The following is a 25474-nucleotide window of genomic DNA, read 5'->3' as shown; positions in this document are numbered from 1 at the left end:
TATCACTGAGCCACAGTGTTCTTCAGCACAGTAAAGCAAAGCAAGCGTATCTCAAGGTATGAAGGAATATGTTGGTGTATAATGGAACCTTGTTTCAACCTTTCCTAACCAAACACCCAACTGAGCCCAAAGCACATAATTTAGTTATAACCTCACCAGTTGCAAGGCTCAGGCTGTGGACAGCTGACCAAGAAAGCAGTTCATTGGAAACAAACAGAGGACCATGAAGTGCACCATAGTAGAAAACAAGCACTTGTGACAGTTAGGAAGCAAAGCAGGGTCAACCATTGTTAGTATACATCAAATCTCGCTGAAATATTGCTGAAATATCGCTGACATTGCTAATAACATCGAGCTACATCTCATCTCAACCATCTTTCTCAACCATCTACGCTGTTAAACCGCGGCTGGAACAGACGGTGCGCGCCTCAGGGCCCCATTCCGTCCCCTCCTCCCGGTGAAAGAACGAGAAAACACTCACTAGCGAGGGTCGACCGGCGATGCCGAGGCTGAGGCAGTGAGAGGCAGCGCAGCTTGGGAGTGCGAGCGGCTGCGGCCCGGGACTGCGGGCGGCGCTCAGAGGAGTGAGTGACGGCATTTTTTGCCCGAGGGTGCTCAGGCCTGGAGGAGCTTTGTGGCGGCATTGGGAAAGTACTGGCAGTGGGGAAAGTGACGGGACGAGCGGTAAGCCTCTGGTGAATGAGGCTGAAGCGGTCTGGGCCGAAGAGTTTTACATTGAGTCTCCAGTAAACTCTAGTGTAACTGTGAGAAGGGTGGGGCGAAGTACCAAGGCAGCTGGTCTACCAGTGGGACGACGGCCCCTCCTCCTCCTTTGATGACTGAAGACTATAGGCAGAAGAACAAGAGCTGGAAGCAGGCACGCTGCTGGCGAGGCGAGGTGTACGTGGAGGCTATTTGGTGGAAAGGGGAGGGTGGGACTGATTATAAATTCAACCTGCAGTTCTGGGCCCTGGGGCGGTGGCTGCGAGGCTACAGGGACACGGGAGGGTTAATTCCTCCCTGGGCCTCTGGGGCTGAACGGAGGCTGCCTCGGGTTCTCAGACTGCATGACCCCCTCCCTCACTACTCCGCCACCCTCCAACAAATGAGAGCTATGCTCCCATATGGCTTAAGAACAAGAACTGAACTTTCTGCTTTTAGCTTGCCTTGCACCTTTTGGACACGACCGCACTTTAAACAACATAAGATAAGAACTTTGTATTTTATTGCACCATCACTTTGTAAACAACTATAACTTTGCCCTTTAATTCCATTGTTCTCAACTACCAATTTTTGTAAAACTAGAAGATTATTAATTATTTATTGGTCTTTTAATTAGATTTTTGATTAGCTATATGGTTATATTGCTGGCAAATTAATAGGAGATGAGGACAGAGGTAGAGGTTTAATTAAGGAGCCAAGGGATCTATTAATTTATTAATTTTAGCTAAGGAGTTAGTGGGTGTTAGTTGAGGGACTTAAATTTGAATTAATTGGTAGTGGGTATCATTGATAGATCAGAACATAGGAATTAAAAGAAGTCAGAGGTATTGGTACTACCAGCTGTTGAGCTGGTGCCCACTGGGAGCTGATGACTGGCCTGGGGATTCCGGTACTCCTGGGGAGGGGAAGGTATGACGGTGGGAACAGGCAGATTTATAGGCGAAGGGGGCTGAGACATAGTGGTGCTTGGCCACCTTCCAGCCTGTGTCCCATGCCAATGGTGACAGGTAGTGTAGCCAGATGAATGTACTCGCCTCCGTCACTGGTGTTATGTAACACCAGGTCCATCAATAATAAGACCATGATCCTTCGGGATTTCCTGCTGGAGCAGGATGTGGACCTGGCTTGCGTGACCGAGACCTGGGTGCGGGATGGGGAGACTGTGACTCTCTCCCAGATGACCCCCCTAGGATACTCGGTCTTTCACCAGTCCCGGACTAGCGGGCAGGGGGGAGGAGTGGCATTGTTCATACGAGAGGCTTACTCCTTCAGGGCACTCCCGGCCCCGGAGATTTCGGGCGTTGAATGTGCCGGCCTGATGTGGGACGTTGGGGAGGGGTTGGCGATCTGGCTGGTATACCGACCGCCTAACGCACTGGCCAGCGCCTTACCATCCCTGGTGGAGGCGGCGGCGGGCTGGGCCAATCAATTAAGATCTTCATTCAGTATTGTGCTGATAAACAGCTGGTAATTAATTTTGAAAAATCCAAGGTTTTAGGTTTTGCTAGATCTTGTAGCCTGAAATTATTACACTAGACTATCTCAAGTCACATTATGGAAGAAGCCCAATTTTATACATTTTTGGAAGTTACATTCCAATGTTGGCCTTTGCATCTAAAGAGATATCTGTGACAGCCAAGAGTACAGCTGCAATTTTGAGGATTTTTTCTTCCACCACAGATGCTCCATTTGTCCCTGCAACTTTGGATGCATTCTGAGCAAAAATAACCACACTGCTGTGCTATTCTGGTGTGGATTGGTGGCCTAGGTACATGCCGAGACATAGCCCAGACAAATTTCCCCAGATGAATTTTAGCATGTCCTAGATGTGTTACCTCATCTTCCTGTTAATAGAAATTGGGCAGAAGACATTAAATATTGGCTTGTAATTAATCTAAAGAGTAAGGAATCACTAGTTTCACTGTCAGTATTAAATTCTGTTAAACCAGGATCGGTTCACTAGCTCACAGATAAGCCAAACCCTCATGATTTAGATTGTGACTCTCTTCTGGTGCTTATAGTTTGGGTAGCCACATTGTGGCAGAAGAATGGCACGGTCTTCGGCAAGCGAAGTGGCACATATGTTCGCCCATGTACTTTTGGATATTCATACTTTAATCAATACTAGCTACTGTGTTATTTCTATAGTATCAAGGTACTATGTTATCAGAGATTTTTTCTTGCAAGAATGAATTCACTTACACTTGCTGTCTTACATGGACAATTTACAGACCAAGAAAGGGGACTGAGAGATTGTATCTGTGATAGAACTTCAGTGGAAACTTTTGAGTAGGGATGGTATATGATTCCAAAGACTTGTATCTAATTTGCCAAACCATCAAGGGATTTAAAGTGCCAACTGCGATTTCCTGATGAAAGAAGCATATCCAGCTTCTTAATGTAATAAAGTGCTTGTGCTTATATCCAATTATCCTAAATAGCTGATTGAACCCCTTCACACTAGCTCTAATGGTGCCCACTGGCTTTCTTTACACATCTGTTTTCATATGTTTTCTCAAAGAGGGGTCTAAACATAGTCCTACTATTCCATATTCTTACAAACCAAAAGAATCACACAGTCTACTCCACAAGCATAGTCTTGTTGGTTTGTTTTGAAGTAGAGGAAGCAAAACCAAAGGATTAAATGGCTACCTGCCAGCCATTTAAACCACCTAACAGCTGACCAGGTTTAAATGGCTGGTCCTGAATAGCCGAACTGATTTGGCCACAAGTCCAGAAAATGTTCAGGGAAGGTGCCTTCCACAAACATCCGTTAGTGAACTCTGAATTAGTTCAAGCTTGGTCTGAATTTGAGTTCATGAATCAATTCATGTCCATTCCTACCATTGAACATTTTTTATTTTTCTATGCAATTTATTAGAATCTGAGAAGAAAATTTCTGGATCCCTAGTTGAAGAAGAAGCCTGTTTGCTCTTTTAACTGTCATTTAATGATACTGTTAACACATCTATATTTTAATATAACATTAGATGTGCACAAATATACAGCTGCTGAAATTAAACATTGTTTGTTTTTAATGAATATTGAATAGTGCGGTGGACTGCACTTTTAAAGGCCTGGAAGTGCTGTGTGAACAGATACTGGACTGTGAAAGGTTAATTCTTCACAGATTGATTGACATATTGATCCAAGAGATCTGATTGGTTAGCATCAGCTGAGCAAAGTCTTGAGACAGAAGTATCCTGAGGAGAGATTCAGACAGATTTCTGCCTTAATTGAGTTGAGTCTGATTTCAGCCTTAGCTAACAGCAGTTTTGTACAGATGGAGAACTGGGAGGAAATTGGCAAGAAAGCTTGGGAAGTTAGGTGAAGACTCCCATTTGGGCCAAGGAAAGGGGATAGATCGAGAGAGAAAAGTAAATTTCCTACCCAGTCAAACAGGGAGTTAACTCTGAAATGAAGAGATGTCTCATCTGGCTTGGTTAGGAACTTTAAGAGATTTTAAGAGACAGTTAAAAACTGGAGTTTCAAGAGAAGGGGTTTGGAAAGAGTGTACCAGCCTTCTGGAAACCAGAGAAGTCAGAGAATACTCAAAGAAAGTGTACTAGAGTATTTGGGAAAACATGGGAACAAAAGTCCCTTGACATAACAATTTAAGTCACTGTGGAAAGCTTAAGAAATTCTCATTAGCCTGAAAAATACTAAATAAAGCCTGTGCATGAAATGTCAACCCCTGGTTTCACCTGACCTTCCCACTGTATGTTAAATAAAATATTGTTTTATTTTTTTAATTTCAAAATGCCTCAAATGCCACAAATTATTTAAGCTAAAGTGAGATCCTGACCCTTCCCTCAGGTACCTGAGATAAGCCAGCAGCCAAAATATCATACTGTGACAGTGTGGGACAGCCAGAGTTCTTCAGCAATGAAGAAAACCCATTAGGGAGGCTCAGTCAGTAAAGGGAAGTAAGAACAGAAGAAAAATCTTACCTATGAGGGAGGGAACTAGAGGGGGCCATTATAAACAGTAATAACTTTCTTGCTATATTGCTGTCTTTTTCTGGTCAAGCAGACTACTGGCTTTAAGACATATTTTATTTTATTTATTTTATTTATTCCGGAATTTATATCCCGCCCTTCCCACGAGTGGCTCAGGGCGGCTTACAACAAACAATAAAACAATAAAATCAGAACAACGTAATTACATTTAAAATCAAGCATTTAAAAACCTAAAAACCTTAAAAAAAATTTAGCATTAAAACTATACATAGATGGGACATGTAAAAAATATCCCTAAAATTTAGAAGCAAAACTTCTAACAACTAAAATTTCAAAAAGCAAATATCCATCTAGTTTAAAAATAATCAAAGCCGCCTAAGCAAACAAAGTTATATTCATAAGCAAAATCTTTCCTTTTCCTTTTGTACCCTTAGGTCATTGATTCATGAGTCTTGAGCAGCAGAAGACACTTATTTCTTACTTTTTTAAAATACAAGGACTAAAAGGGCTGAAATTTTTTTTGGGATTGCCAGAGTGATCTTAGGATCCCGACTGCTGAGCAAAAGAGCCAGGGTTTCCAGAATGGAGGGGGGGGGGCTGGTTGAATAAAGGTTTAACATAGTAATCTCTCATAATTTCAAGAAACCTGCAATCTAGCACAGCATGAAAGGATATATCAATCCTGTAAGGGCCACAAGGACAGATTCTATCAGTGTTGGGCCTATTCAAAAATCTCCCTTGCAAAACCACTGTAGGTATAATGTTTAGCCTTCCAAACAAAAAGGCTCTGCAATAACATGGAATAATAAGATAGTACATATAAGGGAGTAAAGATTTGTGGTAAGACAACAAAAAATAGGGGCAAGCACATTCTGTGGGCTCTCAGGTTCAAACTACCATGGTCAGTTTCAAGAATTGATTTTTTGATCAGAGAAAATGCTTTGGTTTTGCCCATCTCAAAAATACCATCAATCAGCATTCTAACTTTCATCAGCTTCTCATTCAGGGCTTTCATCCAAGTTGATCTATGGGTAGCTTTATTTAAAGCAGCTAACAAACCATCTTCAGCAAGGAGTTGTTTTAATCTCAGATAAGCAAAATCTGAAAGTGACGTCTCAAAATGCAGTCATAGTTTCTTCACAGATTTTTTTTTATTAAACATATACAATAAACTGACGCACAAGCTTACTGCTACTTTCCATATGCAATTTTTACATATATAAACAAAGAACTTCTACTACAACATATAACTCTAGAAGAGCAGAGGATATTTGTGCTCTTTGCCTCTGTATGCAAAATATTCCATTCTCAGGTGATGCAAAAAAGCAGAAAGGGCTTCTACTGCTTTCAGTGAAACTTGAAAAGAAAGTAGTTTGTTGAGAAGAAGCTGCATAATCTTGACACAGTACCTTGTGTATTCAATGAAATATCAATTAATATACTCTTGCAATACTGTTCAAGCATACAGTGCTAACACAATTATTATGTAAGTCATAATACTATGATCCTATTTCCAAGTCTGCGGAATACAATCATGTGCATATTACTATAGAGCTAATTAAATACATTATAAATGCTACTACTGCCACTGTGCCTCTCACTAAGATTTATCAAAATAATGGACTTCCTACAGGTGAGGAAGTATCTTGCTGGAAGGCTTCTTATTGCAGAATCTGAATTTTAAACTTCTGCCCAAGCCTCAAATACCAAGTTTAAAAATATCACAGAAGTACCAGTAACATCCCATTTGTTGCAAAAAAACCCAGCTAGTGCTATCCTATTCAGAGATACTCTAGTCCAGAGATATCCTCATTTATTTCAAAGGGTTAGAATGTATAGTATAAAAATAGGTTTCCTACCTGTAACTGATGATCTTCGAGTGGTCATCTGTGCATTCACACTCATGGGGTGAAGCGCCAGCACCAATCCCCGATCGGTAATTCCAAAGTCTGGGATTTTTCACTGCCCGACCACCCCAGTGCACATGCCCACCCGGTGGGCGCAAATATCCCGCCAGTTCGTTCCCACCGCCACCTATCAAGAGTACCATGACCGGCAGCAGAGGGGAAGGAGGGCGGGTAGTGTGAATGCACAGATGACCACTCGAAGATTATCAGTTACAGGTAGGAAACCTGTTTATCTTCTTCTTGGTCTCTGTGCTTCACACTCATGGGAGATTAGCAAACTAGGCTTACCTGGCGGAGGGAGCTGGCGGTTATGCAGAAGTAGCAGCTTGAAGGACCAGGGTACCCAGCTGTGCTCTGCGGCACTTCCAGACATCCAGGGCATAATGTTGCATGAAGACATGAGGAGATGCCCAGGTTGCAGCCAAACAGATGTCCGCCAGAGAAGCACCCTTCAGGAACGTTGTGGACGTAGCCACAGCCCTAGTGGAATGTGCATGGAGTGGCCCTGGCAAGGGACACTTCGCCAACACATAACAAAGTTTAATGGCTTCTGTAATCCACTTAGAAAGTCTCTGTGAGGAGATCTTGAGACCCAACCTAGGCGCCGCAGAGGAGACAAATAGATTGGGATCCTTCCTGAATGGCTTGGTGCAATGCACAAAAAACAACAACGCCCTCTTAACATCCAAGGCGTGTAGAAGTCTCTCTTCCACCGAAGGAGAATGGTAAAAAGTGGATAAAAAGACTTCCAAATTAAGGTGGAAACTAGACACCACCTTAGGGAGAAACGAGATGTCCGGTGCCAAGGACACCCCATCGTCCTGAAAGGAAATGTACGGAGCATCACATCGCAGAACCACAAGCTCACCTGCCCTCCTGGCTGTAGTGATGGCCACTAAGAAGGCAGTCTTTCAAGCTAGAAGATGCAACGGGCAGGTAGCCAAGGGTTCAAAGGCTGCCCAGAGAGTCGGTCCAGCACAAGCGTCAGATCCCAAGCAGGAGGAGGGACCTTAAACGGTGGGTGAAGCCGCAGAAGACCCTTCAAAAAACGTTTTGTATGCTGATGGGTAAAAACCAAAGTGCCATCCACAGGGTCGTGATGAGCCGAGATGGCAGCGAGATATACTCAAACCGAAGAATGATTAAGTTCATCATCAACAAGAGAAAGTAAAAAACTCAAACACCAACTCAAGACCAGCAGAACGTGCATTGATACCTTTGTTCTGTAAAAAGGACAGGAACTTAGACCACTTTCCCGCATAAGAGAGGCGAGCTGACAGCTTTCTACTATTCAACATGACATATTGCACTCTGTCAGAGAATTCTAAAAGTTGACCCTCCAAGCCGTCAATTTGAGGTGAGGGACATCGTGGTGGAACAGGAGGCCACCCTGAGCCAAAAGGAGGTCTGGTTCCGACGGGAACTTGTGATGACACCCCACTGCCATGGCTAGAACTTGTGATGACACCCCCCCTTGCCATGGTCTGTCGAGGCCACCAAGGAGCAACTAGGATACACTCCGGACGCTCCTGGGTCAATTTGTGAAGCACTCTGGTGAGAAGAGGCAAGGGTGGAAACAGGTAGAGGAACTTGTCCACCCATGGAAGTAGGAGACCATCCCCTAGGGATCTTGGATCTGGCCCTCCCCTGGAGCATAACTGTTCACACTTTCGATTGTTCACCATGGCAAACACGTCTATTCTGGGATGACCCCACTCCCGGAACAGAGGTTCGAGGTATCTCCAGTTCAGTTCCTATTCGTGATGGGAGACCTCTCCCCTGCTCAGGGAGTCCACTTGAACATTTAGCTCCCCGGGTAGATGGGTGGCTACAATGAAAGTCTGCAAAGCTATGCAGATCTCCCAAAGCTGCACTGCCAAAGCACACAGCCTTCTGGACACAGTCCCCCCTTGGTGACAGATGTCATGTTGTCCGACATCACAGCTACGGTCTAACTGCTGATTAGGGGTAGAAACGACCTCAAGGCCAGATGAACTGCCATGAGCTCTAAAAAACTGATATGATGGTGAGCCATCAATGAGGGCCATGGGCTGCCTATACAGAGATCTCCGAGATGCGCCCCCCACAGAGAAGCATCCGTTGTTACTGTGAGCAAGGGGAGAGAGAGATGAAATGGAGCTCCTCCACAAAGATTGGATTTCAGCTTCCACCAATCCAGAGATTGAAGCACCAGCGAAGGAACTTGTAGAATCTGGACGGGAGAGCTCTCACCGGATTGTAATTCCTAATGACCCAGAGCTGGAGAACTCGCATCCTCAGCCTCGCAAAGTGTAGAACATTGGTATTAGCCACCATGAGGCCCAAGAAACGTTGGTTCTGCAGAACAGAAGCGCATCTCACCGCCTGAAGGAGTTGAGCCAGGGAGATGATATCCAACACCCGGGAATCTGGAAGAAACGCCAGATGCTGGGTGGTATCCAAAATCGCTTCGATACACTGAACTCTTTGCGCTGGGACCAGGTGAGATTTCTTCTCGTTCACCAGAAGTCCTAATGCACTCTAGAGGCTGAGAACCACCTGTAGATGCGCTTTGAGAGAAGCCTCGGACACAGTAACTACCAACCAATCGTCTATGTAAGGAAAAAGGATGATACCCTGGAGCTGAAGGAAAGCCACCACAACAACCATGGTCTTTGTGAAGACCTTGGGGGCCGCAGAGAGCCCAAAAGAGAGCACCTGATACTAAAAATGGTGCATCCCAATGGCAAACCAAAGACTGTGACTGGGGAGGATGCTGATGTGGAAGCAGGCATCCTTCAAGTCCAGGGTAGCCATCCAATCTCCTTTGTTGATGAGTGGAAGGATGCTATGCAGAGCCAGCATTCTGAACTTTTGATAAGCGATGAATTCGTTCAGGCCCCTCAGATCCATGTTCGGACGAAGTCCGCTTCCCACTTGGGAACTGTGAAGTACCTGGAGTAGAACCCCTGGCCCTTGAGATGATCAGGAACGGGTTCGATCGCTCGCTTGCTGAGCAGATTTTGGACTTCCTCCAGCAAAACTGCTGTAGGGTGTGTGACCACCAATCTGGGATACGAAGGGGGCTGAACAAATTCTATTGCATAACCCTCCTGTATGATGGACAGGACCCACTTGTCGGTGGTAATCTGACACCAGGCTTGCAAGAAACTGCGGAGGCGGGTGGTTCTCGAGGGGTGGGGGGAGAAAGGGGAATACCAAAGTCAAAGTCCCTGCTTGGGATTCCTGCCAGCCTTAGATTTTTCCATATGCGAGGAAAAAGAAGAGAACTTGATTTTTCCTCCTGCAGAGAAGGAACCCTTAGCCTCATGCTGTCCTGTACGTGGCTTCCACGAACCCTCAGGGGATTTGGTGTAGTAGTGCTTCTTAGGCCATTGTTTGGACCATGGGCGAGAGGAAGGTGAAGGTACTCCCAAGTTACGAGACGTCTTTATACTCTTGTCCATCTCCTGTAGGACCATGTCCGTAGTGGAGCTGAATAAACTTTCACCCTTAAAAGGAAGATCCTCGACCCAGGATCTTGTGTCCAATTGGAGAAAGTTGAACCTAAGCTAAGAGTGACAACGCAACATAATAGTTGAGGTAAGAGTTTCAGCTGCTGTGTCCACCATATGTTTGGAAGCCTGCAGCTGTTGTTTCACCAGGAGCATTCCCTCCCTCTGAGTCTTCTTGGCCAAAGTGCGCTTATCCTCAGGCAGAGAAGCCAGGAGCGGTGAAAGCTGCTCCCATAGGGAATACTGGTACCTCGCCATGCATGCAGAATAATTAGAATGTTTGATCCCTAGAGTGCCTGCAGAATTAAAGCACCTGCCAAACATATCAATCCTCTTCCCCTCTTTATCTGGAGGTAAGGCATGGGTCTTCTTAGCCTTGGAGGAGGACAAAACTATTACAGAGTTGGGGCGTGGATGGTTGAAGAGGAACTCTGCGCCCTGCTCCTGGATCCTATACATGTGATCCATGCACTTGGATGAGATAGGGGTTGAGGCAGGCTTGGACCAAGGATCTTTGATGGCTTGCAAGATGACCTTGGAAGGGCTACCGCTGTTGAAGTGTCCTTCTGCATAATGTCAAAGTGTCATGGGTGCTGGGGACCCTGCAGAAGAAACCGAGCCTGCAGAGCCTGCAGAAGCAACTGTGCCTCTGCCACCTGCACCAGTGCCCCTGCCTCCTGCTGAAGAAGATCCAAGCCCCCCTGCCTCGCCCTCTCGGGTGGCTCGTGTGCGTGACCGCCTCCGTCAGGACCTCAGGGATCGGAGGAGGGCGGCACGCTCACAAGCAAGACGCTCCCTGAGCCCTGAGTGGTGAAAGGATTCTGGCCCTTCTAAGTGTGAGGATGCTTAAGTTTCGGCAGGATCCTGGCTGCTGCTCTGAGACAGCAATTAGCCCAAATGAGCAACAGGCAGCAGAGGGCTATATAGCTGTGGGCTTTGGGAGGAGGCTTTGTGGAAGCAACTAGTCACATACCTGACATCCTAGCATCCACTCCGGCTCTTGACTTTGGCTTTTGGATTCCTGACTTTGGCTTGGACCTCTGGACCCCCTGACTTCGGCTTCTGAACCTCTGACCTGTGATACCTGGATTACGATTCTGTTTTGGCGCCTTGGACCCTCCTTGCTCACGAGTTGCCAACCTTGGACCGCCCCTGGACTTTGCCTGACTCAGCCCCAGCTCGTGACAGATTGCTTCCACCCACAACCAACACCCATTCCACAGGATGGATGCTGAAGCAAGTGGAACCACAGGACTACTGGCTGCGCTCCAAGCCCAGGTACAGCAGCTGACACAGGCAGTAGTACACTTGCAGCAACAACCGGTGGCCAGTGCTCCAGCCAAGTGCCCAGTTCCCCCACCTGACAGATTTGGGGGTGCTGTGGAAGAATTTCCTGCTTTCCTGGCACAGTGTCAGCTGTACTGTGAACTAAGAGCACGGGACTTCCCCAATGACAAGACGAAGGTGTGTTTTATCATTAGTCTGTTAAAGGGGCAGGCGGCCAAGTGGGCCACACCCCTACTGGTTGGGTCCTCTCCCCTACTGACTGATTACCAGGGGTTTGAGGCCCACCTGTCTGCTGCCTTCTCAAACCCAGTCCAAGCAGCCACAGCCAACCGGAAGATCAGGGCGCTGAAACAAGGCAAATCCTCAGTGGCTCAGTATGCCACCGAATTCAAGCTCCTGGCCCAAGACTTGGCATGGAATGAGGCTGCCCAGATGGACCAGTTTACCGAGGGACTGGCAGAGGAAGTCCTGGATGAACTGGCCAGGGTGGAGTCGCCACCCACGCTCCAAGGACTTATCACCCTCTGCCTCCGCATTGATGGCCGCCTGGAAAGTCGCCGCCAAGCCAAGACCAGAGGGCGCCAGCTCCCTGCGCCGTGCCACTTGGCTCCTCACCCATCCCCAGTTAGTACCAGAGCCGAGGAGGAGCCTATGCAGCTTGGAGCTGCTCGACCCCGCCTGACTCCAGAAGAAAAGGCCAGACGCCGCACGCAGAATCTGTGCCTTTACTGCGGTACGGCAGGCCACTATGCCTCTGGCTGCCCTGCTAAGCGTCGGATACCCGGACCCTCGTTGCCACCGCCGCCAAAAGAGCAGCCCCAGGCGTAAGTGGGCCCTCCAGCCTGGGGCGACTAGCTGGGTCCTCCGAACAGCAGACTGATACCCCGGGCCCGTTCCTGCTACCAGTCAAACTCCGTCTGCCTGATGAACGCTGGCTGTTCGTATATGCCATGCTGGACTCGGGAGCGGCCCACTGTTTTGTAGATGCCACCTTTGTAAAGCAGCACCAGATACCAGTGCAGACAAAAGAGATTCCAACGCTGGTGGAGGCTATCGACGGGCGCCTCCTCCGTTCTGGCCCCATCACCCAGGAGACCTGCCCCATCACCTTCCACGTCCAGCAGCACCAAGAACAGCTGCAGTTTAATGTTGCCCGCATGCCTCGCTTCCCGCTGATTCTGGGCCTTTCCTGGCTGAAGCTGCACAACCCCATCGTGGACTGGGCCCAGCAGGAACTACGTTTCCGAGACCCATGCCCCCATCTGACTCCTCCCACCACTCTCGCAGCCGGCATCCCGAGTGGTGGTCCTCAGCTCCCTCAGAAGTATGCGGACTTCGCCGATGTCTTTGAGGAGACAGGAGCAGATCAGCTTCCCCCTCACCGACCCTATGACTGTGCCATCGATTTGGTACCTGGGGCACCACTCCCGGTGGGGCGTCTGTACCCGATGTCGGAGCCTGAGTTGGCAGCTCTGCGAGACTACCTGGACAAGAACCTGAAACGCGGATTCATCCGACCCTCAACCTCTCCCCTGTCTGCTCCAGTCCTCTTCGTGAAGAAGAAAAGTGGGGAGCTCCGGCTGTGCAATGACTACCGGGCCCTGAACAAGATCACCATCCGCGACCGGTACCCTCTACCACTGATCCCTGAACTCTTGGATCGCTTAAAGGGGGCCCAAATTTACACCAAGCTGGACCTCCGTGGAGCGTACAATTTGGTGCGCATACGGCCCGGAGACGAGTGGAAGACCGCGTTTGGGACCCGATACGGGCAGTACGAGCACCTGGTGATGCCCTTCGGATTGACCAATGCCCCCGCTGTCTTCCAGAGGTTCATGAATGACATATTCCGGGACCTGCTCGACCGCTTCGCGATCATATACCTGGATGACATCTTAATTTACTCCCGCAATCCTGCCCAGCATGCCGAGCACGTCCGCCAGGTCCTGCAGCGCCTACGAGCCCATGGCCTCTACGCCAAGCTGGAGAAGTGCGACTTCGACCTGCGCTCCGTCGAGTTCCTTGGGCACATTGTGTCACCACAGGGGATCCTCATGGACCCGAAAAAAGTAGAAGCGGTCCTGACCTGGCAGGCTCCTCAGAATCGCAAAGACCTGCAGCGGTTCCTTGGTTTTGCCAACTACTATCGGCAGTTCATACCGGCCTACGCATCCCTGACCACACCCCTGACTCAACTACTCCGCCCCAAAGAACCCTTCCGCTGGTCCCCAGAGGCCGATAACGCCTTCTCCACCCTGAAGACTCGCTTTGCCACCGGGCCACTCCTGAGATACCCTGACTCCCAGCTTCCCTTTACGGTGGAAGCTGATGCCTCCAACGTGGCCCTGGGAGCAGTGCTGTCCCAGCGCGAGGAGCCGTCCCAGCCACTCCAGCCCTGCGCCTATTACTCGCGCCAGCTCACTGCTGCAGAGAGGAACTATACCATCTGGGAGAGGGAGTTGCTCGCGATCAAGGCGGCGTTTGAGGTTTGGCGACATTACCTCGAAGGGGCTCGCCACCCTGTTCAAGTGCTCACCGATCACCGGAACTTGGAACACCTCCAGACCACCCGCCGTCTCAACCAGCGCCAGATCCGGTGGTCCCTATTCTTCTCTCGCTTCGATTTCCGGATCTCCTACATCCCCCATACCCAGAACCGGAAAGCAGACGCGCTCTCCCGGAAACCGGAATACGCCCCTGCCTCAACTGAGACCACGCCCGCTGCTCCAATCCTGCCGCCCTCAGTATTTGCAGCCACCTCCACTTCACCAGCACTCGTGGAGGACATTCGGGCTAGCCAGGCCAATGATCCCTGGGTCCAGCAACACCTCCAGGCTCTCCAAGATGACCCAACAGGCGAGTTCACGACTCGAGGCGGCCTCTTGCTACACCGCGAACGCCTCTATGTGCCGCCCGGGCCCTTGCGGGCAGAAGTGCTATGCCTGACCCACGACTCGTTACCCGCCGGGCACTTTGGACAGCATAAGACCACCCACTTGCTGACAAGGGAATTCTGGTGGCCACGAGTTCGCGCTGATGTTGCCCGTTATGTCAGCTCCTGTGACGTCTGCCGACGGGCCAAAGACATCCCAGCCAAACCCTCAGGGTTGCTGCAGCCCTTGCCCACATCTTCAGGACCCTGGGAGACCATCTCGATGGACTTCATCACGGAACTTCCGCGTTCCAAGGGTCAGACTTGTATCTGGGTGGTCGTCGACCTATTTACCAAGATGGCCCACTTTGTTCCGTGCCCGAAACTTCCCACAGCTCAGGAGACGGCCCAGCTTTACCTGCAACACATCTTTCGTCTGCACGGACTCCCAGCCCATCTGATCTCCGATCGGGGCCCTCAGTTCTCCTCTCGGTTCTGGCAAGCCCTCCATTCCAGCCTGGGTACTCGAGTGCACCTGTCCTCAGCCTACCACCCACAGACAGATGGCCAGACAGAGCGCACCAATGCCACGCTAGAGCAATATCTCCGCTGTTACACCTGTTACCAGCAGGATGACTGGACCACTCTATTGCCCCTAGCGGAGTTTGCATACAACAACGCGGTCCATTCATCCACCCAAATGACCCCGTTTGCTGCAACCTACGGGTACCACCCTCGGTTCTTCCCGGCAATCCTACCACCCACGAATGTCCCCGCCGTCGATGCCTACCTGCAAGAACTCCGCGCCAGCCAAGACTTGCTCCGAGAGCAGCTACAGCAGGCCAAGGAGGCATATAAACGGGCTGCGGACCGAAAGAGGCAAGAAGGTCCTCCAGTGCAGCCGGGGGATCAGGTGTGGCTCTCAACTCGCTACCTGCGCCGGCCTGGTCGGTCTCACAAGCTTGATGCACGGTTCATTGGACCGTACCCCGTCGTAGAACAAATAAACCCCGTCGCCTTCAGGCTCCAGTTGCCACCCCACCTCCGCATTCACCCTGTGTTCCATCGCTCCCTCCTTGTTCCAGCTGCACCCCCTGACCCAGCTCGGCCTCCTTCCCCACCGCCGCCACCACCGGTGTTGGTGGATGACGAGGAAGAATATGAGGTGCGCCAGATTCTGGACTCCCGGTACCATCGTGGAGGCCTCCAGTACCTTGTGGACTGGGAGGGATACGGCCCGGAAGACCGGTCCTGGGAACCTGTGGACAATCTTCATGCCCTGGACTTGGTGCAACAATTCCACAGCGACCACCCCGACCTCCCAGGCCCCTCGACGGAGGGGGGCCCTGGGGGGGGGGATAGTGTCATGGGTGCTGGGGACCCTGCAGAAGAAACCGAGCCTGCAGAGCCTGCAGAAGCAACTGTGCCTCTGCCACCTGCACCAGTGCCCCTGCCTCCTGCTGAAGAAGATCCAAGCCCCCCTGCCTCGCCCTCTCGGGTGGCTCGTGTGCGTGACCGCCTCCGTCAGGACCTCAGGGATCGGAGGAGGGCGGCACGCTCACAAGCAAGACGCTCCCTGAGCCCTGAGTGGTGAAAGGATTCTGGCCCTTCTAAGTGTGAGGATGCTTAAGTTTCGGCAGGATCCTGGCTGCTGCTCTGAGACAGCAATTAGCCCAAATGAGCAACAGGCAGCAGAGGGCTATATAGCTGTGGGCTTTGGGAGGAGGCTTTGTGGAAGCAACTAGTCACATACCTGACATCCTAGCATCCACTCCGGCTCTTGACTTTGGCTTTTGGATTCCTGACTTTGGCTTGGACCTCTGGACCCCCTGACTTCGGCTTCTGAACCTCTGACCTGTGATACCTGGATTACGATTCTGTTTTGGCGCCTTGGACCCTCCTTGCTCACGAGTTGCCGACCTTGGACCGCCCCTGGACTTTGCCTGACTCAGCCCCAGCTCGTGACACAAAGACTGTATCGTCAATGACCAGTTGAGGCTGGACCACAGGCAAAGACAAGGAATTCTCCATCCTTTTAATGAGTTCCCCATAGGACTTCAAAATCCTCCGAAGGAGAGATTGGAAGGTCCTCGGCTATTCTAGATTCTGGGGACGATCCTTCCTGATGGCCAGATTGCTCTTCCCCATCGTCACTGGAGGTCAATGGCGAAGACGATACGCTCTCAGCTGATGGTAGACCTGGGGCGTCAATGGCAATCCTAGTCGAGGAAGTTTTCTCGACGTCAGGACCGCTGGAGCGTGCCGGCTTCCTAACCAACCTCGGGGTCAGAGTCGGCATTGATGCCTCTCGGCGACCTGATGGAGAATGTGCGGAGACTCTAGAGTGGTGCGAAGCCTCCGAGTGCTGATCCCAATCAGGGTTCTGAGGAGGGTACCACGGGTATGGAGAATGGTAAGGGTAGCCACCAAATGAGTAAGCCCACAGACGTGGGTCCCAGTTGGGCAGAGAATGAGGACGTCTTAAAGGGTCCGAAGGCTCCCCGAATCTCTCGGGCTGGATCAAGGGCATCTTCAGTGTCGAGCGGTCCCTCGGCTGCGAAATCTCTAAGTCCAATGCCGAGCTAGGATCGCCGCCCTCCTTCGAGTCTGCCAACCGTTCTATCAGGTCGACCTCCTGGTTGGAGCCGGAGAGGAAGGTCTGTGGAACATCCGTTGGACCCGAGAGGTTCTTCAGTTGAATCGGAGAAGTTGAGGATTTTCTTTGGAGGCTCCCCCGAAATGATCGCCAGGTCCTTCAGTGGTGGAGAAGGGGTCTATCTTGGTGCCTCTTTTTCTCCTTGTGCTTCCTGGGCTCAGCAGAACGTGCGTCCCAGCCCCTTTGGCCTTCTTGGCCGGGGTCAATGGTTCCAAATGGGATGTCGAGCCCACACGCTTGTGGGGGCGGTCAACTCCCTGGAATGATTGGGTCGGTTGGCTTGACAACGAGGCCAGAACCAATATCAATGCCGGGGCAGCCATCGAAGTGCTTGTCAACACCGATGTCGACATCTGCGGTGCAAGAGCCAATTTCACCAGCGCCGCCGAAAGTCTCGCCGCTCAGTTTTTCCTGGTCTGTTTGGAAAATTTTGAGCAGTGATGGCAGGATTCCACCCGATGACCTTCCCCAAGGCACAGCAGGGAAAGAGAATGTCTGTCCGGAGGAGGGATCTTGCTCCCACTTAAGGCACCTCTTAAAGAAACCCCAACACTTTTCCATAGACAGGGATGGCGGGAGAAGGGCGGGGGGGGAACCCCGAAGGGGTGAAACAACTAACTAATAGTCTGTAATTTTTTATTATTTTTTAAAAAATATATAACAAGAACAAGGAGAAAAAACGAAGGAATGAGAAGAAGGAAAAAAGTAATAACTACCGACTGGAGTGACGAAAACAAGTCTATCCGATGCGGCAGTAAAGAAGGAACTGGTGGGATATTTGCGCCCACCGGGTGGGCATGCACACTGGGGCTGTCGCGCATGCCTACTGAGGTCAGGCAACGAAAAATCCCAGACTTTGGAATTACCAATCAGGGATCGGTGCTGACGCTTCATCCCATGAGTGTGAAGCACAGAGACCACGAAGAAGATCCCGGAATTTTTGTTATTGGATTTTGGGGCTGATTCACTGATAGATAAAAATATCAAATCTCTTGTCTCAACAATGGTTGTTTCTGCTCGCCTGGTGTTGCCAAGAATTAGAAGTCCCCCACAAATTCTTTTCTTAGACAATGATATCTGAAACTTTGGGAACAATTTTTGAAGGGCAGGATTATGCATAATCCTTCTTTTGGGGACTCTCGTGTGGTAGTTCCCTTACCAGAATATGATGATATATAGAAACCAGTTTTAGATTTCTTGAGTGATAAGGATATAATCCCCTTGATGCAACTAATGCTAGGTGGTTGTTAACTGTGAATGTAGGTTTTGTAACAGAGTATTGATGGTTATCTGGGTTATTATGTTTTATGGTGTGGTTGTATGTTTTTTTATTGTTTGCATTTAAAATAAATGCTTCTTAAAAAAAACAGTATGACTCTTCCTAGAACTGCACTGTTAAAAACCTAAATCAAACTACTGTGTTTTACATTACCTGCTATATAAAATGAATGGAAAACTATAAACACTGATTTGTGTGATGCCCAAAAGAAATAAAATGAAGGTGCATAATATAAAACATCTTCCTCTACCTGAGAGTAAGAGAGGCTGCTGAAGTCTAAGGGGGCTTCATATGTTCAAACTAGGTGAACACGTTGGTATGTTTAATTTTCTAGAAATAAACCATATTACAATTCTATGTATACTTGAAAAAATGTCTGTTAAGCTCACTCAGGCTTTAATCCTAAATAGACATTCAAAATACAGGTAGCAGGAGAGCCAAACTTTTTCTCAGTTTGAGAAAAAAGAAAACATATTCCTCAGAAACCATGGTTCACTGAATTCTGTGGATCTTATTTCTATGTAAACATGATTAAGACTCAGCTACTACAAAAATATTTTTAAAAGGATAAACATTTTACCAAAGTAGCATCTAATTTTGGCCCAGTTTACTTATGAAAAACAGCCAATGCAACAAACTAGGCTGTATTAAACTTCATTATGCTGCCTATATCTAAGAAAAGTATAGGAATTGCCTCTTAAAACCAACAAGAGGTAGCTAGCTCAGAATTTCTTTAGGAGAATGCTCTATACTTACAGACTTGAGGCCATGGTCTGATAGCATGCTTGCAATCCATACCAATGCAGAAAGAAAAATGCTTGTCGATACTCTCTTCCATTTATTAAAGCTGAAATTTGTATCTAGTAAGAGGAAAAACTACTGCTTACCTTTTCTTCTCTAATCTTACTCAACTGCTCTTGATTTTTGAAAATCCACATGTGCAATATTACCTCTGTCAACTTGAACCTATTCATCACACAATAAGGTAATTTGTTATACTGTTTATACTACAGACCAAACGTTACAAGTACTTGTAAACAAAGTATTTACAGGCTCACTGCAATAATATATAGTTCACTTGAATTTAAGTTCTGCTGAGCAATAACAGTTGCATATACACTGGGCATAAACCAGCAGAAAATTCCCATGTGTAGAACAGCACCAGTATGAGTAGAAAGATAGGATGCAAAATGAAACTGTATCCAGCCTAAAATGTTTAGTTTGTCACATAAGTCCTAACATGTTTCAGCACACTTCCATTGCTATTACATCAGTATATTGTGCAATTAAAAGTATTTACTTTCAGCAAAGCTACTTTACAAATTCAAGAACAGCAGTTAAAACCTTACCAAGCAGCAAGTGTGTTTCAGAAGATGTAACTGTTCATATGTTTAACACACAAATAGTCAAATTATATGTATATAAACCAGGTTATATAAATAATAAAGTCAAATAAAGCTGCCAAGTATCTGAAAGGAAGTTTCTACAGTGGTCTCAGTCATTAATTCAGTGGTCCCCAATCTTTTTGGCCCTGGGGACTGACCCCAGGGTCGGCCTGCTGACCACGGCCTCAGGACCGGCAGGGTGGGAACATCCAATTCAGCCTCCCCCCCCCACGGCATTTCCTCCTCCCTCCTTTGCTCCCTGTGCAGCCTCGTGGCCGCCTCCTCCCTCCCTCCAGCACAGCCTCGCTGCCTCCTCCCCCCCATTTTCTCCTTCCTTTGCCATCCACACAGCCCCGCCATCTTCCCCTCCAGTTTTCCTCCTTTTGCCACTGCCATCCGCGCAGCCTCGCCGCTGCTGTCTGCACAGCCTCACCGCCTTCCCCCCCCCTTCATTTTCACCATTTTAAGGCCAAGGAAGGGGCTTTCCCTTCCCCGGCCTTAAAATGGTGAAAACGGGGGGAAGAGGAGGTGCCGCTGGGGGGGGGGGTGAGGCTGCATGGCTGATTTCAAACAGGCCATGGCCTGGTACCGGTCCCCGGCCTGGGGGTTGGGGACCCCTGCATTAATTCATCTTATGAAGAAGACTATAGATATATTCCAGTGCAAGAAGGATTCTTTTAGTGGTATCTCCTCCTGTGAGTCAAGCAATACTCATAAAGCATCAGTTGGTTCCACCTGAATTGCCGTTCCTCCAACTTAAGTGCATATACTGGAAGAGCAGCAGCTTTGATCCAACTCATTACTTTTGAGTACATCATGGAGCATAAAACCACTCAGACCTTGGTCATCATTTTCAGAAGACAGATCAGATAATCTCTCAAACACTCTTCAATTAATCTAGTAAATCAACAGGCATGCATCAAAAGGACATATAACTCTGAAAAACACACAGGCTTAAATACCACTGAAGATTTCCACTGACAGAAGGATTTCCATCAGCAGAGTGCAACCTCCTCACCTTCTGCTGCAGTCCCACATGCCTCCCCAAATTCTGCCCTTGGGGGACAAGGGACTCCCAGGAGCAGCATGAGGGGAAAGCTAGCAAAAATCACACCTGCAGGATACAGCCCAACAGCTAAACATGCCAGTTACACCAACAGATCATTTCTTACTGACATGGAACCTTCCAAGAAGGCACTAATTTTACGCTGAATCATTTTAACTACCATTTGATAAGGGTCCACACTACTTGTCAAGAGTGGCCCCGTGGCGCAGAGTGGTAAAGTAGCAGTACTGCAGTACTGTGGTCTGAACTCTCTGCTCACGACCTGAGTTCGATTCTGGCGGAAGTTGGATTCAGGTAGCCAGCCCAAGGTTGACTCAGCCTTCCATCCTTCCGAGGTCGGTAAAATGAGTACCCAGCTTGCTGGGGGGAAAGTGTAAAAGACGGGGAACGCAATGGCAAACCACCCCATTGTGAAAGCAACGTCACCCCAGAGTCAGAAACGACTGGTGCTTGCACAGGGGACCTTTCCTTTCCTATTTGTCAAGATTCTGGCCTTTCTCTAGTCATTTCTTGACTTTTCAAAACTCTGGTTCCGCCTTTTAAGTGCAGTAAAACCCTAGGAGGCTTCTTTCTTTAAAGACTAGCAGTTTCAAGAGTGATAAGGAATGAAATGGTAAGTCAGACACAAGTGCGAATGAGATCATGAGACCCAGGAGATACAAGGCCAGGGACCAGGACAGAGTTTTGCCCTTGCAATTCATCTCATTAGCACAAGGAGCCCCCCAGGGTGGGAGTTGTAACTTGACCCTGAGCACATACTAACTGCAGAAGGACATGATCATGTGTCTTGGAAACACACCTGACTGGTCAGCCAGAATCTGGCCAGCTGCTGGCAGCTTGGCAAAAAGGAAAATCATTCATTCTAGTTTGTATCTTGTGGTCATACCCTCCTGGACACCTATCCTCTGGGTTGTCTTTTGTCTGGATTGGTTCTGGACTTTACATGGACTCTGTGTGAAACTGAAACATTACCTGGAGTCTGTGTTTCAGGGTGGTTAAGCACATCTGGATCAGAGGACCAAAAAGCCTGTCTAAATATTTTAGGTTAGCTATTTAGATTTTATTAGTTTCTTCCTTGCTTTTTTGCACATTTATTTAATAAATGGTGGTGTTATCTGGGTGTTGAGTTTCAATCTCAACCCAGTACCTTGGCTTCAGCTACCAAAGTAATTTGGAACTCAGCTTGCAGGTATCCTACTGTGCAGGGTGATTTCTTGATTAGTACCATGTAGGGTCAGAGACTTGGTTCCTTGGTTTCTCAGCTGAGAGTTAGACAGAGGGAATGGTGGTGGCTCCTTACCCTAGGCAGTTTTGTATTTTGTTTTGCCTGACCTGTCACTACATCTTGATACTACTACCTTATCAGCAGAGGTGTACAGATGGGAAACATCTTTCTCCTAGAGAAGCCAGAAATGTGATCTCTCACGCTCATTGGCAATATAGTATAATCTTGTAAAACTAGCAACTGATAAATGAACCTTGAGCTTCCCAAAGCAACTGAGTTAAAATATACACTCCAGTGACTATTCCCTAAATTGCAAAAAGCAAACAAACAAACAAACCCCCCCATGAATCTACATCAGAAATTTTTAGGAAGTGCTGTAGGGTCATTCTATTTGCAAAAGCTTTTAATGAGGTTTAAGATATGGAGGCTGGTATTGTGTTTTGTACATTTTTAGTCTTCAATTGTAAACTATTAGAGAACAGCAGAGTATAAATACTTTAATAAATACACTCACACCTATACAACTGATGAGAACAATATTTTCCTCCTTCTCCGTTCTATGTGTAAGCATTTCCTGAAAACAATGTTTGCGGCTAAAGAACCTACAGGATGAATGCAAAAGGAGATGAGGAGGGGAGACAGTAACATTTTGCAAGCCAAATATTTTCGATTACACTTGCTATAGCCCAGCGTTAGAGTCCAATGGCACTTTTAAGACCAACAACGTTTTATTCAAAGTGTGAGTTTTCATGTACAAGCACACTTCTATAGCCATTAGCGGAGGGGGAGAAACAGGGGCACTTCTTAGAAACGCTGAACGTGATTACACACAGTCGAATCCCCGACTCTACTGAAATCCATGAGACTCTTTAAATCCTGATTGATACGTTCAGAAACTTGGCTGTTCCCCAGATAAATATCGCGGAAAGTGAAATAGACTCGGCCTGTTGACTTGTGAATGACGTCAGGTTCTCGGCCCATTCATTACACGATACAACATAGGCACTGGGGCCCACAGCTACGTCGGGGGTCTCCCCCCTCCCACCCCCTCCCCGCTCGCGGCACATTCTCGCGGTTGACAGAGCCTCACAAAAGAAGCGCCGCGCGCGAATACAGTGCCCCTCGCTGCTCCCCTTCAAGAAAAAGGCGGGCGCCCAGCTGAGCTCGCGGCACCGCTCATTGGCCGGCTAGCAGTTCAAGCCAAGCGCGCGAGGGACCTCTGCCTCTTCTCTCTTCCCCCTCCCCTCCAAGCGCCTCTCACCGCGTTCTTCTTTTGCACCATCTTGTCCATTTTCTTAGCGATGCGAATGATCTCCTCTTCGGTGCTCATGGCGACTGAGGCACCGACCTCAGCGGCGCAGCGAGCAAAAACAAGCCTCTTGCCGGTATCACCTGCCTCCGCCAACAGAAACCGCGGAAGCTTTGGGAGTCAAGAGGAGACAGAAGACGTCAACACGGCCGCCAGGCCGCTGAACAACACACACGCTCCCACCGGCCTGACCTCGAAGCGACAGCGCGGCAACAGCGCCGCCAGGCCGTGCTCATCAAGCCTCGGGAGAAAGGAGCAAGGCCTGCTTCGGCCAGCCGAAAACATCGATTCACCAGCCGTGAAAAGGAAGGTGGAGCTTCGGTATTACCAGATGCGCCCGCCCAGCGGAAATGGAGATCTTTGGGGAATGATTGAAACGAACTGAGCGTTGCCTCCCAAATTCGCCCTTAGGCGGGGCATAGCTGGCCACCAAATGAGAGAGTGCTCCAGCTGAATGCTTTCGGAGCACAGGCTCACTGGGAATGGCCAAGACTCGGCGTGGAGTTGATGGATGAAATAGTACACGTCACTTATCCTTGTTTTCAGCTGCGCGTGTTCGCCGTTATGAGTTGGTGATGGAAGAAAGTGCCTCAAGTCGCTTCTGGAGTGGCGACTCTATAGCAAGGATACCAGCCTCCAGGTGGGACCTCACTTGGGTATCTCCTGGAATTGCATCTCATCTCCAGAATACTAAGAGCTGGAGAAAATGGACACTTTGGAGTGCGGACGCTATGGCAGTGGCATTGTGCCCCATTGAGGTCCCTGTTCTCCCCAGGTTCCACCCTCAAATCTCTAGGTTCCTTCCATCTCTTGCTGGGAGGGGGGGAGAGGGGGCTCTGACAACCCTACCTTGAAGTGTTTGCAAGGCAATAGACATCCAAAGATGCGTTTGCCATTGCCTGCCTCTACGGGTGCCCAGGACTTACTTGGCCTTCTGTCCAAGTACAATGCTGACCCTACTTCACTTCTGATGTCTGACGAGTTGGGGCTAGCTTGGGCCATGCAGGTCAGCACTGTCATCATGGAGTCCCTGCATATTAAACTACTGCTGAAATTTTCCTTAATATTGAGAATGCTATTTAGAGTACTGCTATAAAGTTAAGAATACACATGAAACTGTTAATTTGGGGGGGGGGGGGTTGGCCACTGTGTGACACAGTGTTGGACTGGATGGGCCATTGGCCTGATCCAACATGTCTTCTCTTATGTTCTTAAGTCAGATCACTGATCTATCAAGGTCCATATTCTCTAGTCTGATTTGTCAGTAGCTGTTGGGTGTCCCAAGCACAGGTCTTTCACCATACTATCTGCTGGGCTGGCAGCATACCCTCAGGTGGGGCAGCTGCCAGGGCCTGGGGCTTCTGGCAGGGCTCACCACTGTCAGCCGCCCCCCCCCATGTCCTTCCCCTGCCTGCTCACTTGCAAGTGCTCCTCTATGACTGATCACAATTGCATACATCGCCTGGCATCATCAAGGAAACAGATGTGAGCATGGGCAGCAAGAGAGCTTTTACGCAAGGCATAGGAAAAGGGTTGCCAAGTCCAATTCAAGAAATATCTGGGAACTTTGGGGATGGAGCCAGGAGCATGGGTGTGACAAGCATAATTGAACTCCAAAGGGAGTTCTGGTCATCACATTTAAAGGGACCGCACACCTTTTAAACGCCGTCCCTCCATTGGAGATAATGAAGGATAGGGGCACCTTCTTTTGGGGTTCATAAAATTGGACCTCCTCGAGGAGTCATTGGATGCTATGCTGAAATTTGGTGCCTCTACCTCAAAAAACAGTTCCAAAAGAGCCAGATACCCACAGATCAATTTTCTGCTATAACCTATGGGAATCGATCTCCATAGAGAATGGAATACCCAGCAATCATTTTCCTCCCCCCACACACACACTTTCTGATGACCCTGAAGTGGGGGAGAGGGCCTTCAAACCAGGGGATCCCCCGCCCCCACCTGGGGATTGGCAACCCTACATGGGAAGGATGCACTGGCAAGTAGAGGTAACCTGTAGATATGCTGCCACATGCAGTCATATAGCTCCCAGAGCACACTAAATGATTGTCAGAATCCTATTTCAACCTAAGGAAAAGTAATTAACCTAGCCACTCCAAGGAGGTGGTCCTAATTCAGTCAGAGACTTTCAGTATAAACTTTGTTTTCACTTTATTTTCCAATGTAGTTTCATCCTGATCTAGGCACTCCATTCTGCATCTATGCAAGGTAATAGGGAAGTGCTGTTTGCAATTGATTGCCAAAATACAGGTGTTGTGTGATGTTGGTATTTTTCTATTAAGAGCTTCCCATTT

The 25474-nt window shown here is 48.6% G+C and overlaps 1 protein-coding gene across 2 annotated transcripts in view; it reads right to left on the bottom strand.

Annotated features, from left to right (window-relative positions):
- TCEA1 (transcription elongation factor A1) overlaps nt 1-24215 on the bottom strand; it is a 59756-nt gene extending 35541 nt beyond the window's left edge. Inside the window, exons 1-2 of one of the 2 annotated variants that reach the window (XM_060243798.1) lie at nt 23115-23238; nt 19065-19143 (exon numbers count right to left, since the gene is read on the bottom strand). In XM_060243798.1, coding sequence (XP_060099781.1) covers nt 19065-19115 — 51 coding nt within the window. In that variant the 5' untranslated portion in view covers nt 19116-19143; nt 23115-23238. Of the gene's footprint in view, nt 1-19064; nt 19144-23114 lie in introns of both variants that reach the window. The other variant, XM_060243797.1, reaches the window with a different exon arrangement.
- Nucleotides 24216-25474: the final 1259 nt, after the last annotated feature.

Source organism: Heteronotia binoei, chromosome 7, assembly GCF_032191835.1.
Source record: "Heteronotia binoei isolate CCM8104 ecotype False Entrance Well chromosome 7, APGP_CSIRO_Hbin_v1, whole genome shotgun sequence".
Lineage (NCBI taxonomy): Eukaryota > Metazoa > Chordata > Lepidosauria > Squamata > Gekkonidae > Heteronotia > Heteronotia binoei.
The sequence above is the reverse complement of the archived record's forward strand: the minus strand, read 5'-3'. Positions and strand labels throughout refer to the sequence as shown.